Below are 14,416 nucleotides of genomic sequence, written 5' to 3'. Positions count from 1 at the left end.
TGTATCTGATTGAAATTGTACAATGGCAATTTTGTATAAAATAGTCCAAAGAACGTATAACAATGCCTCCAGGGCTGGTACAAACTCCCAAAGCCTTGGGGCAAGGACTTAAAGTTATGCCTTGGAGGCATATAAGGTTTCTTTATAAAATGGGAGGTCGTATTGAATTCAGATGGGTCTCATTTGATTTTGAATTGAAAGCTATAGTGCCGCTTTGAATAGTCAACGTAATTTGAGAGAACCCTCCCCCCCTTCACGCCCATTATTTCCCATAACAAACATCTAAACAAAGTTTTGAGGCATAAATTTTTCAGCATTGTTGAAAGGTTCAGTAATTATGCTTAACAATAGTCGTAGTAGCAGTAGTAGTATTTGTAGCAGTATGCAAATAGCACCTTTTTGTCAACATCCCCTTCAACACACGATGAAATTTTAACCTAATTCCATCAACTGGTCCTGAAGCATTGCTGATGCGGCCTCTTGACAACCTGTATGGAAATAGTTTGTGTTCGATTTATTTAAAAATTCTTTAAGATTCTTCACTTTTATAACTTTAAGAAACCAAAAATTAATTAAGATCTTAAGGAATAGATATTAGTGTATGTATATTAAACTTACAGTGCACACTCATTTGGACTTTTTCTGTAAAGTTCAAATTATATTTTGGCTTTTAGAAAGCATAGGGGTTTTGAACCCTACTCATTTTTATTTGTGCTCGCTTTGAGTTTGCTTCGGTTGTTTATTTTGATTTCTGTTCGTTTTAAGTTTCATTTATTTATTGATTCTTAGTAGTGGTAGTTGTACGCTTGGTAGATTGTCTGATTCTTTTTTGTTCAGTTTTGGTTTAAAGGAGTTCTTTACTTTTTTTGAAAACCTTATTTTGTTGAAAAAGTTTTTTTTTTAATTAACACTTAAAATGATTTAAAATAGTTGTAAGTGCAGTACTTTTTTGTGTGATTAACTTTATCAAAAGAAAAGTCGGATTTTTAGTTAAGTAAACAGTCGCTTGTCTAATAATTATTAGACGTGTGACTTCTAAATCAGTTTCATTTAAATTTTTTCTAGTTAAAAATATTAGTCAAGACTATTTCCCAAGTGACACTCATTTAAAATCAATCCAAGTTGAGTCAAATGAATTGCTTAGTTTGATATCGGACCTGGAAAGCTAGGATTGGAAATCTGCAAATTAATCACGGATGCCTAGGACTCTAGTAATTTCTAGGCAATGAGATGAAGTGACTTTCGTTAGAATTATCCCGCATCAAGGAGCAATGCGTCTCTCAAAATCAATCATTTGCATTCTAGCTTTGATAAGGGCAAGCTTTAGGAGAAGAAAAGATTTTCTTGTGATTTTTGGACTGGAAAATTAAAATACGGAACTTGTTTGTTTCCAGGAGAAAGCCCCGCCAAAAAAGGGACATTAAATGATCTGAAGCACTTTGGATCAGACTTAATAATAAAGGCATACTTTTTTTATCAGCATAATTCCAAAAATGTGGTCGTAACACATTATGATTCTTAGAAGTCGATATTGTCGTTGATTTTTATCAGAATAGCAGAAATAACCATAAATGATAAAATGAAAATTACCGTTACTCTTTGCCCAGTATGATATGGCTTTAGGCGAAGCTTCAACTGTGCATTCCAGCATAACATCAGTGCCACTTGGGGCTCCAACTAACTGCAAAGACGGATGGATAGAAGGGGGAACTGAAAATAGAACAACAAATTAACGGCAATGATGGTCAGAACGTCATAAAGGCCTTCTACATATAAATAAAAATCTGTGGTAGGGCCTCGTAACTCAAACTAGAGGGAGGACCAAGAAACTTCTAAGGAAGCAGCAACAGGGGGCAAAAAATAGAACATTATCCCGATACAAGTTTATTTCAAACACTACAAAAAGTTCCACCAGTGGCGTCAATTTACAGAAATTTTGGGGGGATATATTTTTCAAATCTAGGGGGAGGATATATTTTTCAGAGCTTGGGGACGGATAATTTTTTGTTTTTACCATGTTTTCGGTGAAAACACTAGACAAAGTCATTATCAGTGAAAAAAACAAAATTATTTTTGGGGGGAGGGCCCATTCATCTGAAGCTACTGAGTACTATCAAGAACTTATTGAATGACAAAGCCACCGGATGCAAACATTTCGCGAATGTTGGAAAAAACAATTTCAGTTCCTTAAATGTGTTTTCTTCAAGGGTCACCAGTCCTCGAAAGAGAAGAACCTGGGCCAGCAGGCTTATGCCACCTACTCCAGGGTTTTCATACTAATAAATTTTCAGACATATTTTTAGTTTTAGTGTAAATCCTGATTGACCCAATTTTCATAACATACGAACTTAAAAAATCATTTAAAGACAACAGCTGACCGAATAAACAAAAAAAAATCCTAAGATATTTGGGTTTTAAGTTAAGTTTGGAAATATGATATTTAGTTAAAATCCATTTGCCTACACTAACTACAATCAAACGCGTATTTTTTTTTACACATCAAGGCTCAGACAAAAAGTATTCAAGCCAAGAGTGTCAAAAAGGTATGTGCAGGCATTCCTTCTAATGGTAGTAAGGGATTCAGGCATACAAAATTCAAACAAGTGTAATTTACTCCGTACAACGAATTCAACACAACTGAAACCTCAGCCGAGTATCAACTTGTCTTTTATCAGTGCCTTTGTGAACCTTCATTTTTGTGACCTCACACGATAGATGAGGATTTTTAGAGGGTTTGCTTAGTAGCAGCATAGTTCCTCCGGAGACATTGGTGGCGCATGGGGCGTCAACGCAGCCTCCAGACTTGTCCGGAGGCGGTACTGCACTGATGACCTCTTCCTATTCAGGTACTGATGATATCTTAGCCGTCCTCAGGTCTCGATCCAGCAGATTGCCGCGAAGTATTCTTTGGACGACATCGTCTGTTTCTGCCATCTGGTTTCCAATTGTAGAGTGACCGAAAAAGACGGCCTTCATTCATGCGTAATACGCGTCCTAAATATTTCCACCTCTTCTTCCTTAGAACGACAGTATTGAGAAGCAGGCCCTTTTTATCATCGATTTTAGAGATACTGACTCTCTGTTGCTAGCTTCAATTTAAAATTCTCTTCAGGCACGCATTGTCGAATGCAACGATTCTTATTTTAGGCTGTTGGTTCATTTTCCAGCACTTACTAACGTAGAGGAATATGGACCGCACATTTCCTCTGATGAGACATAGGTTTAGTCAAGAAGAATATTTTCTGCTTATCCCAATCCATAATTATTCGCAAATGAGATTTTGAACCTACGAAAGCCAGCTGCAAGTGACCTCACGGGCGACCGAAAAAATGATGGTCCGACAGCCTGTCTGAATTCCTGGAGATGACAAACATCAGACCGAGCGAAGCACTATCGCTTGTCATGGACCAAAGCAGATGGAGGAGGCAGACATCAATCTCTACGCTGAGTAAAGCCCGACATGAGATCTAAGACAAGTAACTAATTGACTATGGTCTATTATTAGCTTTGGTTGACTGGCCAATTCTGAGTTTTTCACCTTTATAGTCGATCCAACTAAATAGGTATTTGAACTCCCTGACTCTCTCTAGACGCTTTGTCTTGTAATGCAGCACAAGTGGTGAGCTTTCGATGGACTTATTCTTTGTTTTGTCAACATTGATGGTTAGCCCGATATCTACTGTATTATCTATAATTTCGTCAAGTAGCTGCTATAACCACTATTTTGAGTCTTCGAGCAAGACTTTGTCATCCGTGAAGTCGAAATAAGAGTTAATTAATGATTTCTTTTACGCAATATTCAAATTTATGTCTTAGTATGCAGTTCATTGTTAACTACCAAAAGAAATACGGAAAGTACACATTCCTAACTGACACCAGACATGATCTTGAAACATCAGGTTGTGCCGTTCTTGGTCTTGAGCATCCCTCAGTCCCTTCACACAGGGATATAATCATGGTAACTAGTTTTTCTAACATTCCATTATACTTGACGACTCTCCACAAGCAGTTTCATTCAACTGAGTCAAATACCTTTTCAAAGTCAATAGATAGTAGATATAGCTTATTGTTACTATTTTTCGGTTCCTCGACAAGAATTTTCAGTACGGAAATCAAATGAGATCACGATCTACCAGTTCTAAAACCATGTTACTCTTCTCTATAAAGCGTATCTAGTACATCTCGTAAGGGGTGCAATATATTAGAAACCAATAGTTTCCACTGAACTAGTATAAGACTTATATATCTCCAATTATCAAACAACATTACGTCTCCCTTTCTGAAGATTTTCACCAATATCCCTTTGGTCCATTCACGGAAACCTTCCAAATATTCCATATCTTGGAGAAAAGGGTAAATCACACAGACATCCATGTTCTTAGTGAATACTTCTGCGTTTTGCTGTGATTCTATGTCAGAAGCTCGTCCTTCTTTTAAGCTTTTTTGCTGCTACATGACCTCAGCAGAGCTTGGCGGGTCTATATTGAGGTCAAGCTATGGAAAGGGGATATCAGGTACAATTTTTCGATCACTAGATCTCGGTCTATTTATTAATTCCAAGAAATGGATAACCCACCTTTCGTCAATTCTATCTAGATCATTACACACAGAGTAATATAATATAAGTAGTAATAATTAACAAAGTATATAACAAAGCTGGCAGCAGTACAAAGCCAGCAGCAGTACTTTGATATGGCCTTAGCGTTATTTCTGAAGGCTTTGAACTTTTACTGATTCAATAAGAATATTTCGTTGTTCAAATTTTGTCCTAATTTATCAAATTAAAATAATTGATAAAACATAAATTTATTTTCATTAAAATGCATTTAAATTAAAAAAACAAACTTGTTCATAAGCAATGGAAAATATGAATTATTGCGTTGTTTTTTTTTATGTTTTTTTTTGCATAGCGTTGGTTATTGAAGTTCATTCAAGTTATAAAGTTGAAATTGGTCCGAGGACTTAAAGATTAGCTTTTTTATGTTATCAGATATTCAAGAATGATCCCCTTTGCATTATAATTAAATACAAAAACAAGTTTTTTCAACTGAAAGTAAGGAGTAATATTAAAACTTAAAACGAACAGAACTTATTTCGTATATAAAAGATTTCTCCCCCTCGTCAATACCTCACTCTTTACGCTGAAATTCTGATTTTATTCCAATTCTTTAAGAAGGAGCCCTGAATCACAAAAGCTGTTTAATTGCAAGAAATAGCTCTTATGAAAGTACTAAAAAACTCAAGTACTAGTAAAAAAGTACTAAAATACTAGTAATTTCGTAAAAAGTACTAGTAATTCATATGCATTTAGGGAACAACTTTAATTAATTTTTCTCCATGATTGATCTTTTCTTTTTTATTATCTATGGTGCATGCAATATCATGCAAGGTGACGAATGAATCTGAATAGCTAAAGCCAAAGGTAGGAAAAATATATGCGGTAATGATGAACTCTGCTAGGTGTTTTCTAGACAAACTACATATGGTTTATTTGGGCTACCCAACGGATTGACCGTATCTCAAACATTAGGCTCTAAGAAAATGATGGTTCAATTTAACTTTCGAGGGCTATAATGAGAGAAAAATGGAGATTGGTAGGGCAGGTTCTGTGGAGGAAAAATAACAAACGATCAATGGTCGTCAATTTCGGCTAACGATATAGGGCTAAACGAAAAGCAGACCATCCTGGTTGGGGTGGGAGGAGGCCGTAAGGAAAGATTTAAGAGAAGTAGAAACTTACCGGGAGGGTGCAAGGAGTAAGGCGTTGCATCGATTGGGATAAACGAGGACCGTGTTTATCTGTGTTTGTCTCAGGTGGCTTGGTACTGAAGTGAGTTGTTAGTAGTAATAGTAGCCTAATAATGATGAAGGAAAATCAAGCAAGGCACAAGAGCGGCTACAAGGTATGTGACAACCAGCATCAAGACTCGTGACAAATGAAAAATGATGTACAACGAACTTTGCGGTTAGAAGACAAGCGACAGCAAAAACCATAGTGAATTCCAAACAAAAATAATGCACTTGAAAATGGGCAGTTAGACGATTTGCGATAAGAAGCATCGTAAGGCAAATAGAAATAATTCGCAAAGTAATAAATATTACAATGGGAAGAAAGAATTCATTTATTTTAAGAGCATTCTAAGACAAAGATCTATATGAAGAAAGACAAAGACTTCAGCAGGCTCCCCAAGGAGCTTGAGGCTGATTTTGAATAAAAGTGAGGTGTAGGTGAATGAGTGGTTTGTCGAAAACAAAAGAGCTCGTAATTTAGAAGATATGAAATGTGAAGGATCATCATTTTGTCTTCATTTATAAGGGATAGGCAATATAAAGAGTAGATACACTACGCATTCTTCGCGTTCAATTCCCGTTGGATCTCAGGTCAGCTGAATATCTCAGCAAGGTAAGATCCTCCTTCTCTTTGAAGAAAGGTTGCACCTTAGTATGCGAAACCCTGCTCCCTGACGAATCAATTTTCAAATTACTCGTGTAATGTACCAGACCAGTCATAGAATATGCATATCCTCTTTTTGCTGGTAGTTCAATTAACCACATCATCCCTCTTCAGTATGTCATAACAGAAGAGATCACGCATAATCTTTTAGCAGCTCCGATGCCAACCCCCTGCATTTGATTCAGGATCGTTTATACGTGGAGGCTATTTTGGTGTTTGACAAATACTTGCATAACCCTCCATCTAAAAGGTATCAAAAGTTGTTCTGGAATGAGAAAAGCCTTTGCGACCAACTCGCTAAAGTATGGCTTATATGGACTACACCTCACATGAAACTCTTGAACATCCCTCCTGGAATACCTGTAAACGGATTTCACCCGACTTTCCACCACCACAAGAAATGGCCTCCCAGAAGAGGTAATCCTCGAAAATCCTTCTCTTGAGGTGTTGAAATAAATAACTAAGAAATACCTATGCAATTACCAGAAATTGGGGTATTCACCATTTATGATGGAGCGTGAAGGCTGTAAAAAAACAAAACAATCAAAATTAAAATGGAAAGAAGGAATGAGTTATTTTAGCGTCACTCAAAAAAGAAGTGATTAAAATTAATACTGATATTTCTTAATTCAATTTGCGATGACTTTGCCTATGACTTAAAACTAAAGAATAGCACGGTAATTACGCTAATGCTTAATTTTGATCTTTCAGAGGGTGTGTGCAATGAAACCTACTTGGTTGATGCTGAATTGTATGCCAACATAACTGAAGCAAAACTAACTACTGAGGGAAACCTGGAAAGAAGGTTTTTGGTATCTATGAAGTCATGGAAAAATTATACAAGATGTTGAATGAATCCAAACAGCCAAAGCAAAAGGAATTGGGAGAATGTCTTGGGTAATGACTAAAAAAATGAAGTACAGCAAAATCTGTGTTTAGAAGACATGCGACAACGACCATCATAGCAGGTGACAGATGAAACTAGACCTCCGTTGCCTGAGCAACGGGAAGTGTTGCAGCAACTGTGCACTGTTGCTTAGGGCACAGTTGCGGAGCAACACATGCAACTGTGCCCTACGGGACACAGTTGTTATTTCCGGGAAATCTGAAAGAGATACGGAAATAACGTCTTATAGTTTTCTGCTTAACTTTTGATGGTCTAAACTAGGAAAATATAAAACAAACCAAACTCACCAAAAAATTTACTCAACTAAAAAATTACTAAAAAATTACTCACTAAAAAATTAATTGTGTTGCTCCGCAACACAATGATAGACAACGAAATATTTAATTAGAAGACAACAACAGCACAAATGCAAGGATCACATCAAATCGCAAACGAAAATAATGTAGAACGAAATATAGGCTTTAAAAATTTTCGATAACAAACATCACAACGAACTACAAGCGAAAATGATGCAAAACGAAATCTGCGGTTTACAAGACAAAACGGTTGGAAGATGAATCGTAAACGAAAAAGCTACATAATCAAAATACGTGGTTCAAAGATATGCACCAACGAGCATGATCAACTGAATAGGAAGCATTCGCAAAGTAATCAAAATAACAATGAAATAAAGGAACACGTTAACTTAGTACCATTTAATTAGAAATAAAGTATAACTTATGTTGAAATTACCGAGCGCCTCCCAAGAAGATACAAATCTTATAAAAGCTATGATTCTGTGATGGATAAACAGCAGGAGAAATTGAATTCCTACCAGAATTGCTAAATTTAATTAAAATATATGATTTGCCACCTCATGGCTTAAAACTAAAGAAAAACATAATAGTTATGCTAATATGTAATTCAAGAATCACATATATACATGCCTGCACTGTTCTGAGTGCCAATGACTGAGCAAAGTTTGGTCTCCTCCTACTAAACTATAATGTAGATTTAACTACAGAGAGAATTCTTGGTCAAGAGAAAAAAAATTCTGAAAATAGGAATAGCTTCGTGTTTCCTTTATTCACCAGCAATCCGTGTCTTTTCAAGCAATCGGAACCTTCATTTATAACTTCTACAAAGTTGTTGCAAACTTTTAAGATAAACTGCTCTTTTCTCTGGCATGTTTAAGGAGAACATTGCTTAGTTGATAGCTGTGTTACGTATGGGGATTTCTAAATCTCAGAGGGAAAGATAGAAATCTCTCCCATTAACTTTAGAATAAGCAGGAATTTCGTATCAATTCCCACACTCAAGATGAAAGGATATTTTGCCACTTGTTGAAGAGGAGCTCAATAAAGTGGAGAGCTCTTCATGCATACAACCCATTAGTCTAATCTATCTTTATTAAGAATTTTGTTTGCATAGGGGATCTACTTTACAAGAATTCAAATTCCACATCACATTGCAGAGTGTAACTCAAATTAATTTCTAAAATTTGGCACATGATAAGAAAATTATGTTGAACTTCATTGAACCTGGAGTTTTCTCCTAATTTCGTCATTTCTTACGTCAGATAATGAGCTAGTTTTGCCATTATGGACCATCATTTTACGTCTTTTGCTGTTAATTTTGCAAAAACTATTAATTTGGCATAAAAGGCTATCTATGTAATATGTTTTGTTAACATTTGGTGTTATTTTTGTTTTTCGTGTTTTATGAGCTTTCGATCAGAATGAAATATTGAATTGAACAATTAGCTACTGTGAAGCAATTAATTGTTAAAGACAGTCCTTGGGCTTTACCAAGTGCCTCTCTTCTTCCTGACGATTCCTTGTGCATGCGAAAATGCCAAACAGGATAGCCCTACTCAAGTTTTAGCTGTACAAAAGAGAAGTAAAATGTTCAAATAAATTTTGGTACTTATGAACTTAATAATGTTAAGGAGGATGGTTCGGTTTTTTTTATCTGACGAAATATTACTAGGATAGTATATCTATAGTAAGATAAACTATTACATTAAGATGAGATAATCTGATAGAACTAAACAGTATTTTAGGGGATATACTGGCAAAGAAGAAGGAAACCTTAACGGGAGTTAGCTGTAATTTTTTTCTCAAACATTTCGGGGTAACAAAGTTTGAAGTAACTCAAGCCGATAGTAACCAAAACTAAAAAAAAGACAATAATTAATACATAAAAAGAACTAACTTTTTATGATGGTTTCAATTAAATAAAATTTAAAAAGTTTAATGTAGCCCATCAAAAGCTAAGAGGCTGAGAAAAATCACCTGATTTTTAGGGGTACACGCCCCCAAAAAGCATGTGCTCCTAACGAAAATTGTAACATTAGATTTACCATATCATTGAACCCCATTATAAAGGTTTCAAGCTCGTATGTACAAAATGTAGATTTATGCATTTTTTTCAAAAGAAAGATTATGGATTGTTTTATTCTTTTTTTTCTGTTTCCTTTTTCTTTTTTAGGGAGTGATCGTAGCAAACCGAATGTACTAGAAGACCGAGACAAAAATCATTTGAACAGAAATTCAAAGTGCTTTAAAACCCTTCAAAGCCCTTTAAGTAACAAAAAGATTGTGCCAAAAGAAAGTAGTGTTTTCTGTCACCTTCAGGCACCAAACTATGATTTTGCCTCAAAAAGAACCAAATTGCTATCAATAGAAAATTCTAAGATATCCGATCAGTTTCAAAATATTAATAAAGCTATATATTGCTCTTCGCAGTTGCAGAAGAAGTAATGCGGTACGTTGGCTCATTCGTCCCCGAAAATTCACACGATTAATGGTTACTATACAAATTTATCTTAATACTTGATGTATCTAAGTTGATTCAGGTGATTTTTTAAAGATATTATGCTTAATGATGTATAATTCCACATCAGCTATAATGAAGGGGGTGATGGGTCATTGTGGAAGAAAGGGTGGTGACATATGTCTAAAAGAGCGAATTTTAATATCATAATTGTCTAAGCCTCCACAATCCTAAAAAAAAATTGAAAGAGGAATGGGGGTGGGAATTAATCTTTCATGTCTTTTCATTTGGATGAAGTCCGAATAAGGTTTTGCAGGGGGATACCTCCCTTCTTATTCCATAAAATATTCCTAACATTTATTTAAACCTTCATTTAACTAAATTGGTTTGCTTTATGTTTCATAATATTATGTATAACGATGATTAGTGCGCATCAGCTATTATGAAACAAGGGTGATGCGTCATTTTGTTGGCGGAAGAAGGGCAGACGCCTCAAACAGTGCATTTTAATGCACAAATATCAACTGCCAATGAGCCTTCAGATAAATATAAAATGAGTTTTGGTGAAAGAGGAGGGGGAGGTAGAAATTGATGCCTAGTTACTCTTGATACACGGGGAAATTTTTGGTCAACACATTTATTATTGGTCCTGGGGGACATGGGACGGTAACAGTGCCACCTTCATTACGACCCTCTTTTTTATGTAGCATGAAATATTACGTTCACTAGCCAACTGGTATAGAGCTGCAAAAGGTGGAGGCGGACACCACAAGCTTCGGCAGCAACTTTCTTGGGTGTGGGGGTCAGCAAGTGCTGACAGGAGCATTGTTTCCAGTGATTTTTATAGGGTAATATTTTTTCCTTCTTATATATAATGTTTCATGTATTTAAACATATTTGAATATTAGATAGCTCTATTGTAGAGGTTAAGATGGCTTCAGCCATATGTAAGATCAGAAGTCATGCATAATTTCCATGTGATAATATGAACAATAATACCCATCCTTGTCCACCTGAAAATCTATAAGAAAATAATATTAAGAAATTTTCAACAAACTACTGTTCATCGAAAATTTATACTGAATATTAACATTTTTTCGTAGGATTTAACTAGAATCTAACATTTTAACGCTTAAGAAGAAAAATTAAAAAGCGGGATGCTACCAATTTATTTCTAATAATGGATATATCCAATTTAACAGCAAGAAAGGGGGGTTATGGGGCTGGGGGTCCAGATCATCTCTTGGTTAGACCTGAGCATGATTTGAAAAATACTCAAAGATTTAATTTTAAAAGAAAACGAACAATTTTTCAACTAAACACAAGGAGCAACATCAAAACTTAAAACGAACAGAAATTATCCCATATAAGAGGAGGCCTGCTCCCTTTTAAACCCTCATTCTGGAAGCTAAACTTTCACTGAAAATTCTTTAAGAACGACTGCTCAAGAGCCTTTGAATCGGAATGAGAAGTTTTTTAAAGCACGGTAAAATTTTAGCGTCAGGAGGGGGGAAATGAGAAGGGTGTATCATATTCATATATGGAACAATTTTCGCTTTAATTTTTAACGTTACTCCTTATTTTTAGTTAGAAAAACTAATTTTTTGGTTTTTATTTAATAGCTTTCACAAACTAACCATCATGCCGTTTGTTGGAGCTTCATCAAATCAGGTCAACACCAAGGTTGTTAATCATTATTATCACAGGAAAAGAAGTGGAGCTAACGACGCTCCCTGAAGGACGCCATTGTAACCAGAAGAGCATCAAAATAAATACTGAGATATTTAGCTGAGGTATTTCAAATAAAAGGATTTTAATTAAATAAAATCTAAATTAAATCTTGATTTAAAGGAATATCTATGAGCGTGTTACAGTTAACTAAACCAAGAGCTTTTTGTAAATCATGAATTTCGACAAAAAGAAAAGAAGGATGCATAGAAAGGAACACCAAGGAAACGAAAAAGGGTAATTTTCAGCCAGAAAAAGAACAAAAGAAAAAGGAAACTTCGGCTATGACTTCCGGAATTAGTTCTCAATTCTCAAAAAAAATAAAGGAAAAAATGTATATGTGTATGCATAAAAAAAGAATATCTTTTTGAAGAAAACCACGCTGATCCAGAAAAGGGATTGAAAAAATCAAAAGATAGAACTGTATGCCAAACTTGCATTAAGACAATTATTTGATCTTTTTTTAAACGAAAAGTAATGTAAGCTGTGGCCATTTTTTATTAGATTGTAACAAATAGGATTCATACCGATTTCCCAGGCATCTCATTAAAATGAAGTCCTGATGTAGGCCTATGTATTTTTGAATTTCGATTATTTCTCCTTCCAAAAAAACATGAATGTAATGGAACTATTTACTGTAGACACTAAGATTACCTCGTCAAAAAGAACTAAAAAAGCACGGAGAGCTAAACGAGGATAAAAATTGTTATGTTAATTTTATACTTTACATATTTATCTATTAATTAATAAATAAAACCGAAAGTGAACGAAAATTAGAATAAATAATCGCATCAGACATTAAAATTACAAATAATGTTATTGATAAATGATTAAATCCTAAAACAAAAAGAAACTAGGACGAATAAATAAGTTAAAGTTAAAATTAACATAACCCTAAGTAGGAATACTACTTCATATATGTTCTAAAGGCTATAGCGTCATTTGTGATTTATTGAATACAAAAGATATTTTAAGCATTTTATTTTTATAGTTACAACATTAATAATGAAATTGTCCTGGAATTAATATAAATTGAATATTAATTTTAAATCCTTAACAGATTTAAAATTCTTACATCTCTTAAAATTCCATATTAAATCCTTAAAATATAATCGCAAAGTCTAAATTCTATTTTCCTGCAAACATTTCTATTATCATTTTGCAGAGAAAAAATTCTTTTCCTATGCAAACATTTCTGTTATCCTTTTGAGGAAAACATCAAAGTTTCTATGGACGATAGGCAGGCCTAATACCCTTAGAGTTCCTGTTTTGTTGAATTTCTTGAACTAGTTAGCTCTAGTTACCTGTCATTCAATTTAAAACTTTAACCTAGCAGGAGTACACGCGATCAAAAACTTGAAAGTCGGAAAAAAGTTAAAAGACATTTAAAAAGGTCGGAAATACGGGAACAAAAAGTTGAAAAATTGGGGAACACACGAACAAAATCTTCTAAATTTTTAAAGTAAGCGAAAGAAAATTTTTTAAGTCGGAAACAAGCCACACACAACCCAAATAACGAAATTTCTTAGATAACAAGAGGCAAGAGCTCACATGGCACTTGTGACGAGGTCGGAACCTAAAATTAGACTCGGTACTAGAGTCATCGATTTCGTCGTCCTAGCACGCCAAGAAGCACCGAGCTCTCCAAAGAACTAAACATCCCTCCAATTCCTCCAAAAAGGTGGAATCCAGTCTACTTGCGTCAATCACGTATCTATAACTTGTGGTTATTCTCGAACTCGCCGATCCAAATTGAAAATGGAGAATATAAGACATGAGATCTTTGTATATAACAAGTTTCATTAAGATCCGATCACACATTCGTAAGATCAGAACAGAATCAAAATTATTATTCAAATATTACATTTTTCATATTTATCTATTAATTAATCAGCAAAACCGAAAGTGAACGAAAATTAAAATGAATAATCGCATCAGGCTTTAAGATTACATATTATGTTATAGATAAATGCTTAAATCCTAAAACAAAAGGAAACTAACAAGAATAGTTAAGTTAAAGTTAAAATTAAGATAGTAGTAATGCTGCTTCATAGATGTTCTAAAGGCTATAGCGTCATTTGCGGTTTATTGAATACAAAGTTTTTATAATTACAACGTTAAAAATTAAACTGTCCTGGAATTAATATAATTGTATAGTAGTTTTAGATCCTTAAGAGCTAAGTCCTTAAATTTCCATATTAAATCCTTAAAATCTAATCTTTAAGTCCGAATTCTGTTTCCCTGCAAAAATTTCTATTATCTTTTGAGGAAGACCTCAAAGATTCTATGGACGATGGGAAGGCCTAATACACTTCCTGTTTTATTGAATTTCTTGAACTATTTGGTTCTAGCTACCTTTAAATTAATTTAGAAATTTATACCTAACAGGAAGACACGCGAACAAAAACTTGAAAGTCGGAAAAAAGTTAAAATAAATTTTAAAAAGTCAGAAATACGCAAACAAAAAGTGGAAAAATTGGGGAACACACGAACAAAAGCTTCTAAATTTTCAAAATAAGCGAAATTTTTTTAAAGTCGGAAACACGCCACCAGAAACCAAAAAAACGAAATTC

General features: G+C 34.5%; 2 protein-coding genes across 5 annotated transcripts in view; both read right to left on the bottom strand.

The window, feature by feature from the left end:
• LOC136031263 (uncharacterized) overlaps positions 1-14,416 on the bottom strand; it is a 437,122-nt gene that overhangs the window by 236,494 nt on the left and 186,212 nt on the right. The gene's annotated exons all lie outside the window — the stretch shown is intronic.
• LOC136031264 (lachesin-like) overlaps positions 1-14,416 on the bottom strand; it is a 113,857-nt gene that overhangs the window by 24,059 nt on the left and 75,382 nt on the right. For all 4 annotated transcript variants that reach the window (XM_065710695.1, XM_065710693.1, XM_065710692.1 and 1 more), the window contains one exon: positions 1,591-1,710. In XM_065710695.1, coding sequence (XP_065566767.1) covers positions 1,591-1,710 — 120 coding nt within the window. The remainder of the gene's footprint in view (positions 1-1,590; positions 1,711-14,416) is intronic.

The sequence above is a fragment of the Artemia franciscana genome, chromosome 9 (genome assembly GCF_032884065.1).
Source record: "Artemia franciscana chromosome 9, ASM3288406v1, whole genome shotgun sequence".
Lineage (NCBI taxonomy): Eukaryota > Metazoa > Arthropoda > Branchiopoda > Anostraca > Artemiidae > Artemia > Artemia franciscana.
The sequence above is the reverse complement of the archived record's forward strand: the minus strand, read 5'-3'. Positions and strand labels throughout refer to the sequence as shown.